We start from the raw sequence: 26,755 nt of genomic DNA on the forward strand, positions 1-26,755 counted from the left end.
CAATCGTCCAGGTATGGAAAAATTTGAACGCCCTGTAGACGTAGGTAAGCCACCACTGGAGCCAAGACCTTTGTGAAGGCACGAGGGGGGGAGCGCAGGCCGAAAGGCAGCATCTTGAATTGAAAGTCTCTCCACTCCACCCAGAAGCGCAAGTACTTCCGGTGTCGAGTAAGAATTGGCACATGAAAATAAGCGTCCTGGAGGTCGATTGTGGTCATGAAATCGTCCTTGCAGAGAAGACATAAAATCTCCACCAGCGTGAGCATGCGGAAGGACTGGCACTTCATGTATTTGTTCAGTGCTGGTATATCGAGGATTGGACGCCAGTCGCCTGTCTTTTTGAGGATGAGGAAAAATCGGAAATAAAATCCCATCCCTTTCTGATGTTCGGAAACCACTTCGATGGCACCTTTATGAATCATGATGCGAATCTGCTGGAAAAGTTCTTTTAGGTGCGCTGGAGGTGGACCAGCTGGAGGAGTGTGAGGAGGAAACTTTACAAACTCCAAAGCATGACCCTTTGATACAATGACCAGCACCCAACGGTCAGAGGTGATTGAGGACCATTGAGAAAAGAACCAGGAGATTCGACCTCCAACCTTGTGCGGGGAAGGCAAGTCATTGCCTTTTGGAGCGGATCCTCTATAGGAAGACTTTCTTTAATATGATCTGGAAGACTGCTGACGAGATGTCTGTTGTGGCTGGTTGGAATACTGCTGATTTGCCTGGCCGTAGGAGCGATACTGATTAGATCCGCCACGAAAGGAAGAGGTGGTGCCGCATCCGTGCGCACCACGAAAGGGCTGTTTGCAGAACTGTAAAGTGCACAAGGAACGAGCAGTGTCCGTATCTTCTTCATCGTCTGTCTGCAGTGCCTCATCGACATGTTGACCAAAGAGTGACTCGCCGTCATAAGGCATATCAAGAATTTTCGCCTGAACCTCCTGGCGAAAAGAGGTAGAACGGAGACAACCCTGATGACGCAGAACAGCTGCCCCCGCAAGCTGACGGAAGCCAGTGCAGGCAATATCAACGGAGCAGGCTATGATCTCTTCTGACGGTCTTTCACCCTCCTGAAGAATTTTAAGAGCCTCCGCCCTGGAGGACTCAGGAATGAGGGCAACAAAGGCAGACACGTCAGACTACATCTGAAGGTCGTAGCGTCCCAGTATGGCCAGAGCATTAGCGGCCCTTACAGTTGTGGAAGCCATAGTTGAAAACTTTCGCCCGACAGCATCGAGGCGACGACCCTCACTATCAGGCGGAGCCGTAATCGGGGAAGATGGGTTTCTGGAACGGAGCTGGGCGGCCTGGGTGGCCACGGAAACTGGCTTCGGCTGCACCACCAAGCAAGCTAGAGAACCCTGTGGCGCCTTATACTTTTTCTCCAAACGCGTTAGTTGAGCCGGGATGGAATTCGGCGTTTGCATCAACTTGACTCCCTCATTCCAAATGAAGTCGATGATGGGGACTGTCCGGACCTGTTTGAAAGGTTGACTCTTAAAGTTGTAAAGAAAGCAGTCTTCTTCCCTTTGGACCATGGGAAGCTTAAAGCGGAGTGCCGCTCTGTCCATGAGTTGGTGAAAGCCTGCGATGTCAACTAGAGGGGAATCCCCAGGAGTTGCAGGAGGCGCGGACGATGTCTGAATCTCATAATCATCCCAATCTTGTATATCACCCTCACCGTCATCGTCATCTTGAAGCTCGCCATCCTCTTTGTCTGGGCGAAGATTATCATCATCATCCCCTTCATAGACCGTAGCGTGGACCTGAATAGAGGCCGTAACCGGGGCAGATGGCGGTGCCGGTTGCCGCCCGAGCCGGTGCAGGTGCAGGTGCTGTAGGCAAAGGAAAGCCATGGCGAGATGGCGGAAAACGCCTGTTGTAATCCTCCAGCATATACTGGAGATTGGAAATGAGGGAACGTGGAAGTGTTGCAGTAGGAACATGAGTGGGTTCCTCCTCCTGAACAGACAAATCCTCATGATCATCCCCATAGTCCTGACACTTTATGACTACTTCAGAAGGACTTTGTGCTGCCTGGAAGTGATCATCTTCGTCTTCCTCAGAACCAGAGTCCTGTTCAGAACCTGTCGCAAACAGGGGTGACGGGGGCTGCGTGTCCCCTGGAATGGCAAGTTGTTCCAAAGGCACCTGGCGACGTTGGTGTAGGGGCTCAACAGTGGAAGAACCAGACCCGGATGAAGGAAGTGGCACCAGAGGCAAGGATAAGAAGACTGATGGAACCACTGTCAACGATATCGTCATCAAATTCATTGACGACAGTACAGACGTCGACGAAGCCACCGTCAACGAAGCCACCGTCGACGGAGTCACAATCGACTGAACCACCGTCGACTGAGTCGTCACCGACGGGGCTATCGTCAACGAAACCGCCGTCGACGGAGCACTCGTCGTTGGGGCAGCCGACGACGAGAAAGGCACTCTTCACAACCCTTGTGGACGAAGATCCTGACGACGACGAGAGACCCTTCTTCGACGTCGAGGCATTTGGAATCGTCGACGAGACAGTCTTAAAGCGGAGGCATACCTTCGTCGACGCAGCCATCGTCAACGAGCCAAAAGCCGAAGTCGTCTTCACAGTTGTCGTCGACAAGCCGGAGACGGCAGATCTCGTCGTCGGGACGATCGTCGACGCTCCCGTCGATGATTTTGCACGTTTTGTGGCTGAAACATGCTTAGAAGAAGCCATAGCGGTACAAAAGGGGGTGGTGATGGACGGAGCAATCAAACACTCACACCCACTCAACAGATCTGGGTTTAATCCATCACTGTTCTTTAGCCCACTCTGCCACCCCAGTTCAGACATGGCCATATGCAAATCAGTCTGACCCTGTGCCTCATGGGCACAGTCCAGCCCGAACTGCCAAGCCATGCCTTCCCTGGACGGAATTCAAGCTTCCTAGGACCAGTTCCTGGCATTACAGCCGTCTTCAGCCAGGCTTGCTTGAATCCAGTGGCAAGGTGAGCAAGGGACTCACGTCTGAGCATACCCTGCCAACTTATGGCGAACAAAGCGGTAAAAAAGCGGTTGGAAGAAGCCGTAGACGCCTGAGAGTCACATCTCGGGGGCGTATGCGTAGCAGGAGGAGGTGTAGACACCACAGGAGCCTTCAAGAGGGAAAGTTTCTTCTTCTTCAAGAAGGGAGAAGGTAAATCCTGCACACTGCTTCGCTTTGAGGCGGCTTTAGACGTACCTGACACCAGGCTGTCTGCGTCAGAGAGAGCTGAATCCTTGTCTTTCAGTCTCTGTAACTAAAGGAGGAGACGACCCTCTCTATCCTTTAGGGTATTGGTGGAAAAAGTCTTGCAAATTTTACATTTGCCTACCTCATGGTCAGGATAGAGGCAGTATATACCCTTCTTGTGGGGGTCCTCAGAATAAAGTCTCAACTTCCCACCAGAAGAACACAGTCTAAACAAAGACTTCTTGCTTGAAGACATTGTAGAAAAAGACTGGAAAACCAGAAGAAAGTAGAAATCTGAGCAGAGCTCAGGGAGACTCCCTTCACACGACGTGCGGTAGAAAATCTGAGGGCCTGAGCCTCTGAGGAGAAGGTTCTAGAGGGGTGCTTGCGCCTGATTGGCTATAGTCTGGACTAACAGAATGACAGGGATATGTTAGAAAAGTTTTTTCTCTCTCTATGTATTCCAAAGTGAGAATACTAACCTGGTACTTACAATTATTTCTGGTTTGTGTATTTTTGTGTTATGTTTTTACATACATATTTTATTGGGATTTTATTGCTATTTTATTTACCGTGGGGCTCCCACTTCGATGACGGGGAATATTCAAGCATGTGAATCTATAAAAGACACCCTAATACTGGAGAACTGGCCCTATCATTACTAGGGCGAACAGCCTTTTTTTCAAAATGATCACAACTACTATAAGCCCTGCAAAACACATATTTCCCACTCCCAGGATAGATTTCTACTGCCATTAACGGGGATGTGCGGTACCTCCCGTGGCAAGGTGGACACCCCAGGATAGCACTTAAGTCCTTACAACAAAACATTATAATGGCGGGATAGTCCTTCCCGGCTGTGAAGCAGATCTTCTTTAGATATGTACAATGTTTTGAAGGATGTCTATTGGTGCATCTGGTGATATGGCTGGCGGCTTTCCCTTCATTACTGTAGCATTTTATTCCAGCAGAAGGGGATGCAGGACTTATAAGAGTCACTGTGGTTGGGGAAAAGACACAGGTTGCAGATGTCGTGAAGGTCCGACCACCAGTATTTAGAGTTGCATTAGGGTCAATGTTGAAAAGATGTGCATCACATCACCCCTTTCTGGTCCGCATTCTCTGGAGTCAAAGTCCGAAGGAGGATATAGAGTCCATGAAGAGCATGAGGAGACCTTCGGTATCAGGAACATCGAGCACTGGTTGTTAGTCCACCAAACATGTCCAGTGATGAAGCGTGGCAGTAAGTTGTCACAGGAAACTGGCTTTAATGATGCATTGGTGTTAAAATCCAACCATGAGGGCCTGAAAAATGAGCCATCTCTGTGTACATCTGAACCCCATGGTGAAAAAAACCAAAATAACATGGAGTCAATGCCCATGTGCATTGTCTACTTAGGAAGGAGTTGCAGTACTTCTCAAGACTTAAAAGATTTCTCGAAAAGAATAACAACATGCACAAGCCTAAAACTAGATAGCAGGAGTATGTAGAGCAAGTGTATGTACAGCCACACATGCCCTGAACATATTGTAGCCTGGAAACTTTACTTGGTGTGCTAGGCAGGAGAGTCGTCCCAACGTAAAGTCACACAACTTAAAGAAATTAAAGGCTGTGTTTGCAAAACTCTGTGTTGGTAACCCCTTCGATGCTTGTGACAAGGTCAACTCGTCATGGGTGTTACCTGCGCTGTGCTTATGATGAGTTGACCTTGTCACATAACAAGGGATTTTTAAAATTGCAGCACAGCATGGGAATTTGCTGTAGCAATGATGCAGTTAATAGATAATCTATGCCATCTTTGGATATTCAAGCAAACGACCACTATTAATGTAAAAATGTACCTGTAGGTAATGTGTTCGGAACTTGTCATCCCGTATTAGGCGAAAGGTGAATTTGCGGAACTCTTGATAACATTGTCCCACTTTCCAGAGGTCATGCGGTGTCTGCAAAAATACAAATTTAGCAATAAGTCTAGTGCCATAATACTGGGTTTACCTGGAAAATTAATGTGGTCAAAATGAAAGATAACAGTCAAACCTTGCAAAGCACAAGCTATATATGTGTGTGAGCTGAGAGGATGAGGAAAGGCTAGCAATGGGAAAAGAAATCAGAGAATGGCTTCCATAAGATCTAATCAAATTAGGCATATGCATTCCGAAGGGAACAAATTAATAGAACTGAATAGAGAAGGTACTTGAACAAGAATGGATAATTCCTCCTATACAGTGGTTATTTTCAAAACTGGATGGTGGTCATTTGCATCTTGTTCATAGGAGGTTTCTTGCTGAGTTTGCTAAATGAATGGGACTATCTTCCAACTACCAAGATCACGTTGAATTTGGGACACCATATCAGCCTTCTGTAGGATGACGGTATAGGGCACACTACTGGTTTGAGGTCAAGATTGCAAAGCACTACACACACCTACTTTGTTGAACATAACTGCAAGCATCACATCCTCTCAAGAGGTGACGCCACCATCTTTGAATATGGACCCTTGGGACAGCTTGACCTTTAACAGGATTCGGGGGAAGTGCTGTATACTCTCCTAGAATGTTACTGGTCTAAACAACAGAATTAGGTTGAGATCAGTGATGCAATATGTTAGATGACACACTCCTGATGCACTCTTTCTCTGGGAGACACATTTCATAGGCACTAGATGCGGTTACCTTGGACAGCATGGGTACACAAGGGGGTTTTCTGCTTGGTTCTCCAGTGGCTCCAGCTGGGTGGCCATTCTATTAAAAAGTACCTTCCCAATCGCAGTCACAGAGACACAGATGGGCACTATGGAAAGGTTTGTGAGGTTATCCGGAACATCGGAGGGGCAGGAATAGACGTTTGTTAGTGTAGATTTGAAACGTTGTGAGACATAGGAGAGCACGAATTTCGAGCGCTGGTAAAAATTAATGATTGCACACGATTTTAAAGTGTTGATATTGTGTTTTTAAAACTTGTAATTGCACTCACCCATTTACATGTAAAGCGCACCTGATCCCCGGTCCACCGCCAAAAGTTTGGTTTGAGTGGAGGGATGGCGCCACGCCCACCACAGAGGAAGTGATTGCAACTTCCAGGGCACAACCAATCAGCGACCTGCAGCTGACTCCCAACAGGCTCTTAAGCCGCGCCCGCCTTTCACTCTGTTGATTTGAAACGTTGTGAGACATAGGAGAGCACGAATTTCGAGCGCTGGTAAAAATTAATGATTGCACACGATTTTAAAGTGTTGATATTGTGTTTTTAAAACTTGTAATTGCACTCACCCATTTACATGTAAAGCGCACCTGATCCCCGGTCCACCGCCAAAAGTTTGGTTTGAGTGGAGGGACGGCGCCACGCCCACCACAGAGGAAGTGATTGCAACTTCCAGGGCACAACCAATCAGCGACCTGCAGCTGACTCCCCACAGGCTCTTAAGCCGCGCCCGCCTTTCACTCTGTTGATTTGAAACGTTGTGAGACATAGGAGAGCACGAATTTCGAGCGCTGGTAAAAATTAATGATTGCACACGATTTTAAAGTGTTGATATTGTGTTTTTAAAACTTGTAATTGCACTCACCCATTTACATGTAAAGCGCACCTGATCTGACTATAACCTTCGAGTTATCTGTTCCGCTCCTCGAAAATGCATTCCTGCCTACCAGCTTCAGTAAACATCCTCCCCAGCTGCAGAGCCAAAGGGCCGACCCGTCTCAGTGCAAGTAATTCATAGCCTCTGTTACCATGCTTCCATGGAAGGCCCCGTGCCCCCTACGCTTCTCATGCAGACACTTAGGCGCTTATACACGCATCCACAGTTAGCATAGAATAGCTTCTGCCCTAGAGACCTTTCCGCCCAGATAATATGGTTCCTAAACATCAGATATCAGATATGATAGAAGTACAAGTTGATCTGACATGCCAGACTTCTGTCTCTTTCCGTCAGTGTAAATGTCAAGTCCCCTGCACCCCTCCATCACACGTCATGCAGCTGCGCGCGCATCCAAGCTTCCGATTTCTGCTGACATTGCAACTTTTCTGTTAACGTCACCCCTTGGTGCCACCCACTTGCGTCACCTATCAGTGACGTTTCTAGCACACACCTCCAGTTCACGCCTCTTGATTACGTACTAGTACCACGTGTATACTGTTATCTTGTCTTCTCTCAACTGTTACGCCTCCTGCACTGTTGCTTATGATGTGAATTAAGTATATAAGCTATGTATTGTCAATAAAATGCAGCGCGCTCTATCCCTTCTGACACCCCTGTGGTGGTCAGAATCCGATATCCTGGTCATGACCATTCCTTTTTGAGGAATAAAACCCTTAGAAACTCTAACACCACGGACTCTGGTTTTTTCTTTCCGATCTGAGTTATTATTGATTAAGTACTTACTTGCATAGAAATTAAGAGAGTAAATTAATTATTTACGTCAATTTACATGTAAAGCGCACCTGATCCCCGGTCCACCGCCAAAAGTTTGGTTTGAGTGGAGGGACGGCGCCACGCCCACCACAGAGGAAGTGATTGCAACTTCCAGGGCACAACCAATCAGCGACCTGCAGCTGACTCCGCCCCTGCCTATATAAATCATGTGCCCTCGGCCGCGCAGCGGGCGCGCGCAGCGGGCGCGCCGCTGCGCGCCGAAGTCAAGCCAAAGTCCTGCCCGTCTGCGCCCATCCGCGACCAGACGTGGCCAGTGGCCATAACTCTTGGCTCCTCTAATTATCCCCATCATACCTACTCTAAAGAGGCTCTTTTGGCATGTATTCCACCTACATGTTCCAAAGGTAAACTCATAAATTGTATACATACCCCTCTCACATGCTCTGAATGCAATCTCTGTCTTCTTTCCCTACCCTCTAAAATTGACGTAGAAACTGCCGACTTCCCACCGATGCGGCACTTACCAACTCCTACTCAATCCTTAATCGACCACTCTTTTATCAGTCTAAATTGTAGGTCACTACCTAAACATAAAAGGGACATTTTTGACCTACTCACAACATCGCAACCCACAGCACTTTTCCTTACTGAGACCTGGCTGACTAATAGCTCTGGTCCAGACATAGCAACTGCACTACCAGCTAACTATAGTTATATTAGCAAAAACAGAGCCCATAAAGAGGGAGGCGGTATTGCCATTATTTTCCAAAACTCCTATACATGTCAATGGACAGATCTTGACATCCCTAATTGTGAATCTGGACTCTTTAAGCTCAGGCTATCTCCAAAATTCACGCTTTCTGGTGCTTTAATATACCGTGCCCCTGGCACTGCCAGCGCCTGGGCCACCACTTTTCCTGAACTTATTGCACCATTTATATTAGAGGCAACACATTTTTTGATAGTCGGTGACCTAAACATTCATTTAAATGACACCTCTAATCACACCAGCACCAATTTCATATCAGATCTATCTGCCATAAGTCTCACCTTCATAATGAAGGTCCAACCCACAAGGCAGGCAATCTCCTTGATCCAATCTTTTTCAATCAAGACAATATCATCTGTAAACCATCAAAACCTGTTCCCTGGTCTGACCACTATCTAGTGGAATTTATAATAGCAATACCACAGCAAACCCTTTCTTGTAAAGCTCCATCTGGTCCCAGGGTAACAAGGAACTGGAAAAAGTTGGATACTACTAAACTAAATACTCATTTAAATGATACCAGACCATTCAACAATATAACAAACATAGGAGACGCTACAGCTATCCAAAACTGGCTTAGTTCGGCCATCAACATATGCCTTCCACAGAAAAATAAAAAACAAATTCCATTTCATTCCCCAGCTCCCTGGTTTACAGATGCACTTAGACTGGAAAAAACGGCCTGTAAAAATCTAGAGCGCAGATGGCGCGCCCACTATGATCCTGGACAAAAATCATTATACAAAGCAGCCCTTTTGAAATATCATGCCAACTGTGCATCAGCTAGAGCTGAATTTACTAAAGCAAAAATTGAAAACGCTCAAAATCGGCCTAAAGCATTTTTTAAAATAGTTCAGGAACTTTCTGGGTCATCCTGCCAACCCAAAGCTCCATCCCTGAACACTGCACAGTGTAACGCTCTGGCGGAATTCTTTAGGAATAAAATTGATAAAATCTATGAGGAATTCAAAATTCCAACCAATTCTCCATTAGTTTTAAACCCCACGGTAAGCCTGTCCAAATCTGAAGAACCACACTCTTCTCCAGATGCTCACCCCCAGCACCTAGTAAATTGGGTCCCCCTTACCCTACTTTCACTACAAGAAATTATAACAACTATTAAATCAGGTTCACCCCTCGACCCTTTCACCCTCAAATCCTCCGCTCACTCGACACTCATTCCCTTACGCTCATCTTAGAACTTCCTAACACTTCCTTGAGAGAGGCTGAAGTCCCTAAAGCATGGAAACATGCTATGGTCTCACCTCTTCTTAAAAAAGCCAATGCTGATCCAAACGACCCTTCCAACTTCCGCCCAATCTCGCTGTTACCTTTATTTTCCAAAATCCTTGAGAAACATATTGTTTCCCAACTCACCCATTTCACAGAATCCAATCACCTCCTTCACACATCCCAATCCGGTTTTAGGGCAGGTTTTTCAACTGAATCTACCCTACTCGGGGTCTCTGAAGCCATACGCCGGCAAGTTGATGATGGGGAGACCGTTGCACTTATATTACTCGACCTTAGTGCCGCGTTTGACACGGTCTCCCACACCATCCTCCTCAACACCTTGCAGACCTATGGCATCACAGGACCGGCCCTGTCATGGCTTAAAAGCTTTCTCTCGGAGAGAACTTTTCAAGTCTTCTCTGCTACATCCTCCTCCAAACCCCACTACCAACCTTATGGAGTTCCCCAGGGCTCAATACTCAGCCCCTTACTAGTCAATCTATATGTCAGTCCCCTTGCCAGCTTAGCCGAACAATCTGGGTTGTCGATCTACTCTTATGCTGACGACACCCAGATTGTTTATTCACTCTCGGCAAATGCAAATTCCAACCCGTCCTCCCTCCACTCTGGCCTTAACAACATTGCCAACTGGATGTTTGAGAATAAGTTAAAACTCAACGGAGGAAAAACGGAACTACTGCTGTTTGGAAAACAAATCTCCTTGTGGGGCCCACAACATTGGCCATCCCAGATGGGACCCACACCCACCCCTTCTAAATCCACTCGCAATCTGGGCATAATTTTTGATGAAAACCTGTCCATGAAACAACAAGCTGTTAGAGTGGCCGCCACGTGTTTCACCATACTCAAGTGGCTTAAGAAAATCAGGTGGATGCTCCCACAAAACACACTAAAAACCGTAGTCCAAGCCCTAATTACATCTAGGCTGGACTACGGCAACATATTATACCTGGGAGTATGCAAGGATGTTACAAAGAAACTGCAAACAGTACAAAATGAAGCTGCGAGACTGATATGTATGTTACCAAAAAGATCCCCTACGTCATCTTGTCTATGGAGTCTCCATTGGCTCCGTATTGAAAAACGAGCTAAATTTAAAGCTCTATGCTTTATGCATAGAATCAAGGCTGGTAAGGCTCCTGCCTATTTGAGCTCTCTGGTCCAGCAATACACCCCCCCTAGAACCCTACGTTCCTCGACCCAACATAAGTTCCAGGTACCTAGGATAAATCGAGTCAGACAGGGAGGTCGCTCCTTCTCCTATCTGGCCCCCACATTGTGGAACTCCCTTCCAATTCATCTTCGCACAAATGAATGCTATTTGCAATTCCGTAAGAATCTGAAAACATGGTTGTTCAACCAATAACTCGATTTTCATTAACTCACTATCTCTCCTTATTACTTGTTTCAGTTTCACTTTAGCGCCGGGAAACCTTAGGGTAGCTGTTGCGCTCTACAAAAATAAATATAATAATAATAATAATAATAATAGATGCCCCCCGGGCTGGTGGAGGACACTCTAACATGGGTCTCCCAGGCACTGGCACTGGTGGGACTTCTCTCAGGGTTTCACAATGCTGGGAGGAGACTTTACATTTCTGGTGTTGGATTTGCTGGATTTGCTTAGCACGATGTCCGCCACTGGACCAAAAGCACTCTTCAGGTGGGTGACTGCAATAAGCCTAAAAGACATCTAGTGCATGTGGAATGGCTGGAAAAAAACAGTACACTTCGTCTATATATTTATCACAGCAGTAAACACCAGGAAGATACTTCAAGCCTGCACCCTGTTGCAGGGTTTGTCGGGTCATTGTCACATGGAACTTGTGGTTCGTGGCACGAACAGAGGGCCAGGGAGCCTTTGGAGACTGAATGCCTGGTGGCTACATGATCATCACGTTGCAGACCTATTCAAGGAGGCCATCGTAGGATACTTTGATCTCAACTCGCCCTCTGTTCCACTCTCACATTATAGTAAGTGTTCAAAGTGGTAATCAGCCACAAGGCCATGTCATACGTTTGAGGCTAAGATAGATAGAAGCCAGACAGTGACTTCCCCATAGTGTAAGATTCAGGACCTAGGCATGGGGTTTGCAGATTCCCACACAGACGAAATACTTAGACAGCTCGGTTATTCTAGATCTACTTTGAGGCTCACTGTTCAACTCGTCTCACTCCGTGAGGCAACTTACTCAACACATAATTAATGAAGGAGGAGCTAAAGTGGAAAACATTTTATACTGCTTGGCCAACCAGGAAGTGGAGGTTTGAATAGACCCATCTATAAGAAACAAAGCAGGGAAGCTAGTCACGAATCACTTGGAGAGCCCAGTGGCCTACACGCATTACTACAGAAGCTTGTATGCTGGTGGTGCCCCATGCAGATAGAGCTGGACTGCCTGATACTGCCCCTTCCTTCTATGTGGTGGAACGTCTGAGTTGGATCTTTCCATCACCCATTAAGAGATCCAACAGGCACTATCTGAAATGACCTTGGGCAAAACACCTGGTCCAAACAGATTTCCCATGGAATTCTTTAGGGAATGTGCATCCCTTCTGATACCACACCTGCTCTCTTTCTTCAAAGACGGATGTTGAGTAAGCTTCCTTTCGTATGACTTGAGAAATGCCACTATTGCAGTGATATTGAAAGAAGGGAAACCTTCAGAAGATTGTAGCTACTGCTGCCCAATATCACTTATAAATACAGAGGTGAAGATTCTAGCCAGGGTCTTGGCAAACAGACTGTCCAAGGTGATACACTCCTCCATGGTGACTATAACAGCTTTATGCAAGCACGTGCCACTTGCCACGGTCTCCACAGGGTAAGTGTTGCTCTGGTCTGGGTGCAGTAACTAAAAGAGGAGGCTCCGCTGATAATGGTGGAGTTAGATAAAACTATTGATGTAGTACACTCGTCATTTTTACACCTTGAGCTGCAGAAACTGTTTTTTGGCTCATACTTTAGGAGGTATGTGCAGTTTGAACTTCACTCTTCACAGTAGAGCGAGGGACCATCCAGGGGTGTCTGCACTCCCCAATTTTATTCGCCATAGTTATGGAACCCTAAGCTAAAAGCATCCGGTGTGATGCACAGTTGAGTGTTTTTTGCCAGGGTATGACCAGGAGGATCACTGTATGAAGATGAGCTTCTGCTGTACATGCAGCATCCCAGCATATCCTAGCACAGAATAACATAGATTATAAGAGTCCATTGTGAGGCCTCTGGGCTGAGTCAATTGGGACAAAATAACATACTTCTCTGTAACTGGGCCCTAAGCATGTGGCAACCCCCCACAGGCCCCCCCCCCCCCCCCCAAGGTAGCCTACCGCCTCTTTGATATTTAGACATGTGGGTTACCAGAAGTGCAGACAGGGATAGATGGTCAAACTTGGCTCCAATCCTCAGAAAAAATAAATTGGAGATGGGCAGGTGGTCCACCTGACGGATGAACATCATAGATCACGGTTCCCATTTATAAGATGACTTTCCTACTGAGGTACTTATACAGATTCCTATGGGAAGGGCAGCTACCACGGGTCTCCTTGGTAAAATGCACAGAGCAACAATATGATTGGGGTCTGGGGACATTCAAGTCTACTACGGCGCTGGACACCTAGTCCCACTTTACGATTGGCTATTCGGTAATAGGTTTGAGCCAATGGTTACACTGGAGTTGGACCTCCTGGAAACATATAGCATATATTAATTGCTCCTCAGATTGCCTTCACAATACTGGCACTGTGGCACACAGGATGATGATGGTCTCTTACATATGAAACTCCTCTCTGGTGAGGAGCAGAGCTGTCCCAGGTGGTGTATCTTGAGGGATTCAGGCACAAGACCTCAATGGGATATCGAAGCTGGGGGATGTCTGGGCTTCAAGTCACATAAAATCATGTGAACAACTTTCAAACAAAATTTGAAATTTCTAAGTCCCAAAGGTTTTGGTATTTACAGATACACCATGCTTTAGGGTTTTAAAAAGAGAAATTGCTACAGGTGCCAGAATGTAATCCCCTAGAGGACAATTTAACGATAGAGCCCTGGGGTGGGCCAGGAATTTCTAGACTATATAGAGCCTTAATTGTAAACATGTCAGACGTGTTTGCTAAGTTGGGAGGATGACATGGGGGAACTTGATGAAAAGAAAGATGTCTCAACGATGGCTAAATGGCTCCGGGGCATTGACCAATGCTTAGTTGCAGAAGAGACAGTCTACACAGTGCAAGACTGTACCAAGCAATATTTGCGGGTCTGAGGCCATGGCATAATTATCATGAACAGTTGTAGGGATGGGGGGGCAAGAGATAAACAGATCATGTTTTACAACCTGACTGAGCAGAAGAAATCTCACTTGGGAGTTATTGGGATAGTTTGCTATGATTTGAATTGTAGTTAAGGCTCCCTGTTTTCTGTTTTTACTGATTTTTACAGATAAATACAGACAGAAAACCATTTAGGTCTTGTCTGTATATATTTTTAAATGTGGATAAAATGGAAATTGGTTGTTCTAGAGTGATTCTAAATGCCGTCAACCATCAATACAAGGTAAAAAGCTGTGCGGATTAAACAGGCAAAGGGGGTTAAAAAAAAGAAATGCAACTAAAAAGCCTAAAAATTGCATGTTTTTTTATAAGCTCATAGTTTATCATCTGTGTGTGTTTAAATCATTAAAACCTGGCAGGCGTTCAGGCGCGAGTATACATTAACTGGTTAAATCAATGTAAAAATATACACTTTTCAGCCTCATTTTTCACAAAACCTTAATAAATACAGATAAAATTAGCAAAAATAAATATGGATAAATACAGAGAGATATGTCAATAAAATAGGTACCATAAAACTGGGAGCTCTAATTGTAATGTATTGTTATACATGAACTGCCATTTTATTGCAAATTGGGGTTGACTTTTGTGTTGTGTTCACACTGGAAATTCAATAAAAAGATGTATTTAAAAATAAGAATATTCCATAGTTGTTAGGGTAGGAGTTAGCTGCTGGGGTGAAATTAAGTGGAAGTGCCTTAATGGCCCGAGCAGACGACTTTAAGGCTGGGGACCCAGGTTCGAGTCTGGCAGGAGGCTCATTCCTCCTGTGATTCTGGAGAAATCACTTAATCTCCCAGTGCCCCAAAAAATTTGGCCTTAAAGGAAAATGACGACAATCCGTCTTTTGGTTACCCGATTTGGAATGAAAAAGGGACCGCCAAGGTCAACTGTGGCAATTAATCGTCGCTCGCCTCGTGGAGCGCACTGCATCTGTCTGTCTCTCCACTTGGGATGACAAGCTAGTAATTTTCCTTTGAGGGCAATTTAGAGTTCAGCCTATTACCATGGAAATTCCTGACAACAGCTTTTCACCCTTCTTGTAATTATTAAGGCTTTCAACCTTGAGCCTTTCTGACTGTCAGTACCCTCCCCACTAAAGATGCCCGGCTGGGCCCTATGTGAGTACTCTTCTTCCTTTTTCACCCCCACACGGTGCACGCCACATTATCTGACAGTCATACCCAGGTGCCCCTTCATTGCTAATTCCTGATGAGACCCCACATTGTTAAGTGTATCGAAACGCTGTTGACTAAGTGAAGCGAACCATTGTCAGCCGATATTACTGTATTAGTAGGCTGTGAGCACATATTTTGTATTGATTTAATGGTCCCTCTTGTACATCTTTGATGAAACCTTGTTTTTATGTCACAAAAAGTCACAACCTTGAAATATAGGTTTCACAATCACTTGAGACACCATGCACTGGACTCAAAATAATGTGATTACATTATATAAAACAACGTATTTTCATACAAACTTCATGTTATATGCCTTTATTCTTTCAGACATCTCTTTTCCTTCGATTATTGTGATTGTGCTATTATATATTAACCCCTTGCATGTTCGGGACGGTCCCCGCCGTCCGAATCCTGCCCACTAGTCAAATTGTCCACACAGCGTGAAAATTCGCGCTGCATGCAAGGGGTTAAGTATTATTTGTTGATTGTCCGCAGGAACCGTTGTGTGTGTAAAACTGTAAAGCACCCTGGTTCCATGCGAGTAGGGTGTCCCTTGTTTTTTGATACAGTGCTTTTTAAATAAACCAGGTTGTTTTTTAAGTATAGCACGTTTTCCTTAAAGGAAAACAGTATGCATTTGAAAAGGAAAAATGAAACTTTTCAGATTCATTTTTTAAGGTCAGGCAGCGGTCCCTGGTACCACTGCCTGCTCTTAAAAAGTATTTTTGCACTCACAAAGGGTAAGGGGTCCCCTGGGGTCCCCTTCCCGTTTGCGAGTGGTTTACCATCTACTTGAATTAGGTGGTAAATTGCAAGTGTTTTGCGGCCACAAATGCGGTTGCAAAACAACAGTACATGGCAGTGAGTCTCGCTATTAGGAAGGGACGCCCCTTCTAATAGCATTTGTACATGCCATGACCCTTTTTTGCCATCGCAAACGGGCCGATCTCCCGTTTGCGAGAGCCTAATAGATCGTACATCTGGTCCTTCCTTTTTTCTCAAAATGTGGTTTTAAAGTCAAATCCATCCATTCCTCTCCCTTCATTATACTGGATTTTCAACAGAAATACAAAATTATCTATGTTTCATGACACATGAGAGCGAAGTAGACTCTTACCGCAAAGGGATCTTCAGGCAGCACCTCAGGGAAAAGATTATCCAGTGCCTTCAGGATGTCTAGCGGGCAGCGCATTTTCAGAAACATATCTAGCAAAAGCTGAAAACATGAACACAGAGGTACCTCAGAAAAACTGTACTACAGGGAGAGGGCTAATATAATTAACACACGGGTCAGGCAATGCAAAGATTATTGCACTCCTAATAGAAGTGACATTTTGGGATCCTCTTAACATAGACATTGGACTACATTTGATGCCTCGATGTGCAATCTATAATAATAACTATAGGAGATCCAATACACCCTTATGGGCTTGGGTAATAAAGTTAAACAGGTAGAGCGGTCTACAAGGAACTTATTCTCAAAGATATGTTTAAATAGATTGATATATCTTCTGTCACATGACCACATATGTCACCTCAAAATATTGGAAATGCAACTTGAACGGTTAATTCAGAAAATAAATTACAGTAACCGGGTGTGATAAAAGGTAGTTTGATTTGTATTCAATACATGCAAAAAATATAAGAAACAAGGGGTCCTAATCAACAGTTCACACATAAATTGATAACAGAAGTCAAAAATAGATCGAAGATAGATGTGTATTAGTCATCAATGTATCAACACCCATCTCCACAAAATCAAAACTCAAGTTGATCCTAAACATAGAAAACAAAACTCAAAAATAATTTAATTTAACAGTGGTTAAAAGGAAGATGGGTAATCTGGCACCCACATGCGAGGCAGCATAGACAGCCGTCTGTTCTGTCTTATTTTAGAACTTCCTTGTTTTTAGGAAAATAATTGGATCAACAGGAGAAACTCCAAATATAGGTTCATCGATTTTGTAGTCTGCACAGGAAATTTCCCAGTAAACTCAGAGGCTCACTGAAAATTCTCAATGCCCCAAATGCCTATCCCAGCAGATTTCTACCACTCTCTCACACCCTCTTACCTTCCCTTTTAAGCCGGCACAGAGCTTGGCATGGTGTCTGTAAAAGACCAGATCTGGCACCTGCTGATGAACTATATGGAGGAACTCCAGCACCTTCCCAAAGTGTTCTGTGTCTCGTCTCTTCACAACAGCCCACACAGCTGCAGCAACAAGTCGAATATTCAGGGAATTATCCCCTGTAATTGTATCAGAATCTGGGTGGAAACAAAAATGCATGGCTCTGAAGAAGAATAAATAAAGCATACAAAGTACATTACTTTATGCTTTTAGGTCATAAATGTCTTTGGAGAACCCTCAGATAAATGAAAAACCCACTGCAAACTCCATCTACACTGGCCAGGCAGTAGCCTTTATTATGTTTTGGCTTACCACGTCAGGGTTGCATCACAGCCACACACATGAAGACTTCGGGTTTATAGCTACTTCATTGGGATCTGTTTCTGATCTCCCTCACAACAAATCTTCATCATTTGTTCCAGTCCAAAATGGACATGGTGCCTCTAAAACACCCTTAATCTTTTACCAATAGGCCAATCAATTCTACCAAGGATTATCCCTCCCCTCCCCTCCGACTCAAAGACTGAGACTTCACTCCCACACTGAACCATCACACAGACCTTATTGATCCATCTTCTAAACCATTAGATATATTCCAAGATAAAAGCTTTTCCTATTCTACTCTTAAGCAAATGTAGGAAAGTGGCTCTATATATACTGGATCCAAGTAAGGAACAGTGTGTATAGAGTCCCCAGTCCCCAGAGTTTTGGCAGAGGCTAAAGTTAGATATAACCTTACTCTCTAAAGTGGTAGCCTGGTCGAGCAGTAAGGCAGTATCAGAGGACAGTGTAAAGCACTTGTTTCACACACTCAGTCAGCAAATGGTCTCACACACTCAAGAACTGAACTCTAGGCCAATGGCTTTGTATCAAAAGATATAGCTGTTTTCTTTTAGAACCAACAAGGTATCAAAATATACTTTCTCAGGATGCGTTACTTTAGTTAAATACTTTTCAAATAGGTAATAGACTTTTTGAATGCAATAGTTACAGTTTGTTGCAATATGCAACATAATTTCAAACACAATGCAACATTGAGCTCAATGGAAATTTCAGGTTAAATGCAATTAGTTACTTTGTAGATTACTTTTCTAACCACAGGACTGGATCCTAGATTCAGTACCGGGACATGAGCTGTAAACAGTTAAGTAAAAGGGTTTTGGTTACAGTAGTGATTTTTAAGGAATATTAATGATAACAATGATACGGAACCCCTTGTATCTACAACCTCCGACTCCTCTGTCCTCTGTACGCTTGATACAATCCCACTTTTGGACATTCCTGCCTTGGATAAACTCATCCCCAAAATCACCTCTGGTTCTCCCAACGATCCAGCACCCCCCCAGACCCTCACTAAGGTCACGGACATTATTCGCCCAGTCATATTGGACGTTCTCAACACATCCATCACCTCTAAATCCGTACCACCTTCATGGAAGTGCGCGATGGTGAGGGCTCTGTTGAAGAAGCCCAATCTTGACCAGAACAACTTGGCGAACTACCGTCCTATTTCCTTACTCCCCTGGCTGAGCAAACTGCTAGAGAGGCACGTAAATAACGCCTTGATGAACTATCTGGAGTCCAATAGTCTTCTGCGGGCCTCTCAGACAGGGTTCCGTCCTCTGCATGGGACTGAAACCGCTCTCTTAGCGGTGACGGAAGAGGCAAGAGCTGTGTTGGACCGGGGTGGAAAAGTCGCCATCATCCTCTTAGATCTCAGCGCCGCGTTCGACACGGTGAACCATGTCACGCTATTACATCGATTGGCGGACATGGGCGTGTCGGGCGCGGCCCTGCAATGGCTGACATCCTTCCTGTCTTTGAGGGCGAGGCGGTGTCTCCTAAACACCCACTCAGGTGTGGGGTCCCCCAGGGCTCCTCCCTGAGCCCTACCCTGTTTAATGCCTACATGGAACCCCTAGACAGGATAGTCCATCCCTTCGGTGTGCGTATCGTCACCTACGCGGACGATACCCAACTGGTGGTCTCCTTAGACCACTCTGAGGGATCGTCCCACACCCTAGGCCCCTGTCTGGAGGCTGTTGCCAGATGGATGCAATCTTCCTGCCTAAAACTTAACGGGGAGAAGACAGACGTCATCCTATTGGGCAATCCTTCTCCCTCTGTTCTTGCATCCATCTGGCCACCATGTTTGGGCCTGCCCCCCGTCCCCAAGTCCCAAATAAAAAGCCTCGGGATCTGGTTCGATAAAGCTTTGGACTTTTCAGTCCAAGCCACAAAGACCGCCGCCACCTGCTTTGGGCTTATGAGGATGTTGCGGAAGGTGCTCCCTCTGCTCCCATTCCAGGCAAGGAGGATCCTGGTCCAGGCCCTTATACTCTCCCGCCTGGATTACGGGAATGCCCTCTACATGGGAGCTCCGACCTTTGCCACCCAGAAGCTCCAAGTCACACAAAATAGTGCGGCCCGCCTACTCTACAATCTCCCTCGCTGGCAGTCAGCGAGGAATGCCCTAAGGGAGCTTCACTGGCTCCCTATAGTGGCAAGAGTACAATTTAAGGCTATGTGTATCCTACACAAAGCCTTTCATCGCGCAGGTCCCGCCATTCTGCATCCCTTGGCTACTCCCTACGTCCCGTCCCGTTCCCTCCGCTCCTGCACCCTCTGGCTGGCTACTTCCGCTAGAGTCAGGAAAGCTCGATGGGGAGGCCGCTCTTTCTCCCATACTGCGGCCAAACTCTGGAACACCCTCCCTCTATCCCTTCGAGGCAACAGTAATCACCTGTCCTTCAGGAAAGCCTTGAAAACACACTTGTACGCCAAATTCTGCTGATCTGCCCTGAGCCCGCGTTAAGCAACTTCAGTCACAAGCGCTACGAGGCCTCCGGGTAGTTTAGCGCTATACAAGTGCAATTTTCATTTCATTCATTCATTATTGTATTTTAAAATTTGACACTTTTTCAGTTTAAATTACCAATGTTATCCTATGGAAGGAAATTCAATTTGCAGTTAAAGTAGATTCTCGTTACTTTTGCAATCCAGTACTGGACTCCTATGTTCAGCACTGGGACCTCTATTTAAAACAGGTAAGTAATTACGTTTTGGTAGTTGGTACGATTTTTAAAGAATATTTGTAGTTTGCAAAAATCGACAGAAGAAATTTCAGAGAAAAACAGTCAATGGTTTCCTATGGAAGAAAATTCAATATGCAGGTAAAGTATGTTCACGTTATTTTTGTAATCCAGCACTGGACTCCTAGGTTCAGCATTGGGACCTCTATCTAAAACAGGTAAGTAATTACGTTTTGGTAGTTGGTACGATTTTTAAAGAATATTTGTACTTTGCAAAAATCGACAGAAGAAATTTCACAGAAAAAATAGTCAATGGTTTCCTATGGAAGAAAATTCAGGTTACAGGTAAGTACGGTTAAAATTACTTTTCAGGGTTGGTGCCGGGCTAAAAGGTGCAGCACTGAGGTCTCTCCTTATAACAGGTGAGTAAATGGGAATTCGTTATTCGGCTGATTTTAGGTGAATATTTTAAAGTTCCAAAACTCCACACTTAGAAGAATTTCCAAGTGAAACCAGTCAATGTTAGCCTATAGAAGAAAAGTGAGTTATGGGCTTTTAGAGAAGTACTCGACTGGCAGAGTTAAGGTTCTGGGCATAGACTTAGGGGTCTCCCAGGGTCAGGTAGGTACAGTTGGTACACCCTCAGCGGCACAGGGACAGCCGGGTGCAGAGGTAGTTAGGCCCAATGTTATCCAATGAGAGGCAGGGTGCCTTCGTCGGTGGCTGCTGGCTAGCAGGCCACGCGGCTGTGGGAGCTGGGCTCCTGGTCACTTGCTCAGGGCACATGGGGAAGTAGGATAGGACAAAGATTGAACTGCAAGGGGCACTCAGGCGGCTGGGTGCAGGGTGCTTTTGAGCCGTCGGGTGCTCAATGTTATTCAATGGAGATCTTGAAAAGGGAACAAAGGCTGCAGGCCCGGGGACGGTGGAGCTTCTGGAGCGACCCACACTTCGAGGCGTAAGTTGGGATCTTGGAGGGTAGGTAGGCCCCACGGAGTTGGGCACAGGAGGCTTGGGGGCGTCGGTGCAGGGGTGTCTTTGGACATCGGGAAATCTTACCCACTGCTGGTCGCGGTAGGAGGGGTCCCTGGTTCTGAGTCTGCAGGCGTCGTCTGGGTCATCGAGGAGGATCCTTGGGCAATGGATTCCAGGTCAGAATCGCTGGGGGTACCGTCCTCCAGGTCTTTGTCCACTTGGGCACACGCGGGGCTCGGTGGGTGCAGAGTGGGCAGGATTCACGGTTCCTGGCTGGCACCAGAGGTATTGCTATTGGAGCAGAGCCACTGCTCATGGGAGTCCCAGTCTCTAAGAGGGTCAAGGCAGGCAGGTCCTCCGGGGTTCTTCAGGTGGATGTCCGCAGGAGAGGCCGGGATTTAGCAGGAGCAGGTTCAAAGATCAACAGGCCTGTAGAGCTGGGGCCAAGTCAGTTGGTGTTGTCCTCTTGTTAGCAGCTGCACAGCAGGTCTTCTTCTGCTTGGTCTTCTTTCAGAATCTGGATCTGACGAAGGAAGGTTCAGTGTGCCCCTAAATACTACATTTAGGGGCATTACAGGTAGGGGAAGGGCAGAGACCAATAGGTCCCTGTCCTGGGGTGAGTACACCCCCTATCCTGCTCCTCTCCTGTGGGAGGGGGGCAGGGGCCTATCTCTAATTGGGCAGGGCTCCCCATCCTCAAGGTCGCCGGAGCCTGGAGTTTTGCTTCTCCTCGCCTCTCCCACCTGAGGGGTGAAGTTGGCACAGACTGGCACACCCCGCTTCCTGACGTAGGGTTTCCCGCCAGTCTTCCCGCCAAAGTGGGGGTCAGAACTGGTGGGGGCCAGTTGCTAGGTACAGCAAGTGGTCTGGAGAAGCTCACAAAGGGGGTATGCCTTTGAAGCTTCCCCCTGCCCATCCTGGGGGAGGAGGCCTAGCACCTCGCCCAGGATGTGCATTGTTGCAGGCCCAGGAGAGCGGGGGCTCTCCACCCAGGGGTCCAGCAACATGTCTGCTGTGTGGCAGCCTAGGCAGCCTCTGAGACAAGACGTGGATTGTAGGTTAGGTTTCAGGGGGCATATCTAGGATGCCCTCTGTAGTGCATTTTACATTAAATCCCACACTGGCATCAGTGTGGGTTTAATGTGCTGAGAAGTTTGATTTCAAACTTGTCAGTCTTCAGTGTAGCCATTATGGTGCTGTGGAGTTCGTAATGACAACCTCCCAGCACCATATACTCTTAATGGCATCATCGCTGCACTTCCAGTGCACAGAAATGGCCCTGGGTACTGTAGGGGTACATGGCTCATGCACCTGTGCCCACACCACTGGCATAGGGCACCCAGATAGAGGGGTGACTGGTGTATGCCAGGGCAGTGGGTTTGTGGGCATGGCACACAGGGATGTGTGCCATGTCGACTCTTTGTTTAGGTCTGCACCAGGACACTCAGTCTGCCAAGGCAGGGGGTGGGTGTCAGGGTGCAGGGCCCCTAAGGGTGGCACAATAAGTGCTGCAGCCCTTAGGGGCCTTCTCTGGCCACAATTCCCTGGGCACCCAGGGTACCATTTACCAGGGGCTGACACGTGGCCAAATATGCCAATTGGGTGTCAGCTTCAATGCAGTTTTAGGGAAGGAACACAGGCCCTGGGCACCTGATTGGCAGGAGCCCAGGGCACACTCAAAGCACATCAGCAATTCAGAGAAAAGTGGGGGGATACCATGCAAGAAAGATAGCACTTTCTCACAGCAAACCATTCCAGCATCTTGCTAGAAATCACTCGGGTAATGATTCCAATATCCTATAAATCATCCTATCTATGGACTCTCTCTTACATCCTTCTCCTTAAGGTAAGTGTTGCCCCTGGCAACCAACCCCACTCCTATAACTCTCATATAACTATTTAAGCAGTGGACAAAGTCTGGCTATTTCTAAATCCATGATGTGGTACAACACTATTCTCTTAGTAGTTCATTCGTATTTCCTGGAAAGAATAAAAAAACTTACACATCAGTAGTTATAATTTATTTATTTATTTATTTATTTATAACACTTGTAGAGCGCACAAATACCAACCGGTGTCCTGGCGCTGAAGTGGTGACTCCCTGAGATTGAGATTCCCCGGCTAGAGGGTAAAGAGCCATGTTTTGAGGTTTTTTCTGAATGCTAGCAGATTGTTATTTGATTTAAGGTTCAGCGGGAGGGAGTTCCATGCCTTTGCTGCTCCCTCAACAAAGCTCCTGCCCCCCCAGCGAGCCTTTCTGATCAGAGCTGTTTTAATCAATCCCATACTGGCAGACCTCAAATGTCTCCCTGGTCTATACCACTGGAAATGATCCTGAAGAAACATCGGACCTAAACCGTGCAGTGCCTTGAAGACAATGCAGAGGGCGCTCTTTCCCCGGAAGCACCGAGACCACAATCTGGGTGTCATCTGCGTAGGATGTTAACTCAAACCCGAAGGATCGAATCACTGGGGCAAGAGAGGATGCATAGATATTAAATAAAGTGGGGCTACGGGAAGATCCCTGAGGGACCACACCCCCCCCCCCCGGGAGTTCAAAAGGTCTTGATTCGAAGTCACCCATAGCCACCACTTGTACCCGGTCTTTCAGGAAGGCCTTCAGAGTGCTGAGTGCTTGCCCCTGGATCCCGCAGCCCTCCAACCGGTCCACCAACAAAGTGTGGTGAACCGTATCGAAGGCCGCTGACAGATCCAGAAGTATCAACACTGCTTGGCCCCCATCGTCGAGCACCTTCCGGACCTCCTCTGTAGACTTGATCAGGGCGTTCTTAGTGCTGTGTCCTTCTCTAAACCCATGTTGGGCCGGGTCTACACTGTGGGAAAGTCGCCTTTTTCAAACATTAAATTGAAAATGCCAGTTAGAGAGTCTGCAATAATGACGGCTGCCAGCTTTGCAATACATGTAGGGCAGGGATCTTGAGGTGAGCCGGACTTGGTTGCCATCAGAAGTTTTAAAACATCACCCGAATTTACTGGCTTGAAGGCAGCAAATTTTTCCTCCGAGGACCCAGCAGGAAGGGCCCTATGGGACTCCTCCGCAAGGCTGAGGGTCACCTGCTGTTCAAGTGTGGAAAAAATAGCTTGAACTTTATTCAAGAAGAAATCAGCCAGTGATTCACAAAGTTCGATATTGGGGGGCACAGTCACCAATTTAGGGGAGGTTAGACTGACCACAGTATCGAAAAGTTCTTTGGCTGAGTTCTTAGCCTTATCAATTCTGTCCGTATAATATGCACTCTTGGCCTTCCTGATATTCTCTTTATATGCCCTAAGGCTGATTTTTAATCTTTCTTTATCAAGATCGTGATAGTTAACTCGCCAGATTCTTTCTAACTTTTTACAAATTGTTTTTCTTTCTCTAAGCTCATCTGAGTACCATGGGGCCGAGGGAACCGACCTAACAGGCCGACACTGCTTAGGCGGAACTAACTTGTGACAGGCCCTGTCGAGCCACTCCGTATACTCGGTAGTAGCTTTATTCACATCAGTATGCAAGACTGGCCTAGAGGCTATCAACAAATCCTCCAGGGCTGTACCATCAGTGTTTTTCCAGGCCCTGCACATTCTGGTTGATTGCCCCTCTCTCAGAATCTTCTTGACCGGAGGGCTGAGGATGGTAACGAGCACCACCCCATGGTCTGACCAGGACACAGGTTCAGCCTTGGAAAATATCAGATCGGGATTATTCCAAAATATCCTGTCTAATGTATGGCCGCCCTGCGTTGCCCCAGAGACCAGCTGGGTCAATCCCACTGCAGACATCGCTTCCACTAGGGCCATGGTGTCCACATCGGTATTTCCTTCTAAATGGAAATTGAAGTCGCCCAAAACCATAAAGAAGTTGGTGCAAAGGGCTTCCTCCAAAATACTACCCACTGTTTCCAGGAAGATAGACTTTGTCCCGGGAGGTCTGTACAGGAGACATCCCTTAAAGAATTGATGATTGGAAAGCTCCAACTTAAACCCCAAGGCCTCACAAGCCACTGAGGTCACTGGGAAAAAGGCTCCTTGAAGGGCCGCTTGGTAGATAATAGCCAGACCCCCTCCCTTTTTGCCAGGTCTATCTAGGACAAAGTTACGGTAATTGGGTGGAGTAGCCTTTACCAGATCGGGACCAGATGCTGCATCCGTCCACTTCTCGGTGATAAAGGCTATTTGAACGTTTCTGTCCAAAATAAGCTCAGCACACTCAATGCTGTGCTTTACCAAAGATCTGGCATTAATGAGGAGACAGTTGGTGATTTGATCTCTTCGACTTTCTTTGGACATGTGGGAATGGGTGAAGTCCCTGGTTCTACCCCCGGTGATCGGTGGAAGGTTAACTTTACAAGCAGGACACCGTTGCGTGCCTCCCTGACGCTCATTGTCTGGGGCCATCGTGATGCAGCTATAGTTCTCACTTACCCCCCGCAGACTCCAGAGCTGTGCTCGATTGTATGTGACCCTCCTATTGGGATCTGGGGGAGTCCAGCCAGGGGTAGTGGCGCTGAGCGCGGGCCCGGCGCGGACGGGCGCAGACGGGCTTGCCTTTGGCGAGTCCCTATGGTCATTTTATAGGGGCGGGAGGAGGGCGGGAGGCTGCGCCGACTAGACCGCAGACCTTCCCCTCCCTCCAAGATGGCGGGTCCCTGTGCCTCCTTCCGTGTCAGCGCCTATTCGGCTGCACGAGGGTCGGGAGATAGTACACAAGCAGTGTAAATGACCGGCGCCACCAGCCAGCGTGTTAGTATCTAAAGTGGTGAGTGCAATTTAATTTTAAAACGATAGTGCAAACAAGTTCGTTTTAAAAGATGACAATAAAATCCACAAGTACAATCCACCTTAGTCAAACAGAATCCTTTTAAAAATTACATTTAAAATCGTGCAATTCAGAATCCTTTAAAATTGATTACAGCTAAAATCGTGCAACCATTAAACACAGTCAGCGTTTAAACTCAATACCGACCTTAATCGCCCGGCTTTCCGCCTCAGGGGTGTAAGGCTCATAATTGTTGTTCAGGCAATTCTTACAGCTTCTAATTGCTTAAAATATATTTTTAAGTTGTCAATTAGCTCACTGTTAGTTTAGCTAATAGAACAAAAATGATTCCTTTGGTCAAGCTAAGTGACGATCCAGTATATTTTTTTCTGATCCAAAGATGAAAATATCAGGAATCTGATTGCAAGTGAAGGCTGCTACTCACCTCTATCCTCTTCGGATCCTACAAAATCATCCTTTAATAATTTCACTACCAAGAACCTAATAGGTCCTACTGTAGTGATTTTTACTTTGCAGTCTGGCTCACCTCTTGACCTGTGATGATCAATAGCTCTGCCGCTCCATCAAGGCCCAGCCCCTGCGTGCCTCTTCTTTGTAATGTGCTAAAGTTGCCTTTTGGGAAGAACAGTGTCCCTATGGCTTTCGAAGAAGTAGTGGCTTTACCCTTGTTAAAAAAGATAGCTCTTGACCTAGGCAATCTGGGTAGTTATGGCCCTATTTCTTT

The 26,755-nt window shown here is 46.4% G+C and overlaps 1 protein-coding gene across 3 annotated transcripts in view; it reads right to left on the minus strand.

The window, feature by feature from the left end:
• LOC147677822 (uncharacterized) overlaps positions 1 to 26,755 on the minus strand; it is a 273,081-nt gene that overhangs the window by 139,306 nt on the left and 107,020 nt on the right. Inside the window, exons 3-5 of one of the 3 annotated variants that reach the window (XM_086945478.1) lie at positions 17,188 to 17,381; positions 16,233 to 16,331; positions 5,052 to 5,153 (exon numbers count right to left, since the gene is read on the minus strand). In XM_086945478.1, the coding sequence (XP_086801604.1) occupies positions 5,052 to 5,153; positions 16,233 to 16,331; positions 17,188 to 17,381 (395 nt within the window). Of the gene's footprint in view, positions 1 to 5,051; positions 5,154 to 16,232; positions 16,332 to 17,187; positions 17,382 to 26,755 lie in introns of those variants that run through there. The other 2 variants (XM_086945479.1, XM_086945480.1) reach the window with 2 other exon arrangements.

The sequence above is a fragment of the Lissotriton vulgaris genome, chromosome 12 (assembly GCF_964263255.1).
Source record: "Lissotriton vulgaris chromosome 12, aLisVul1.2, whole genome shotgun sequence".
Taxonomy (NCBI): domain Eukaryota; kingdom Metazoa; phylum Chordata; class Amphibia; order Caudata; family Salamandridae; genus Lissotriton; species Lissotriton vulgaris.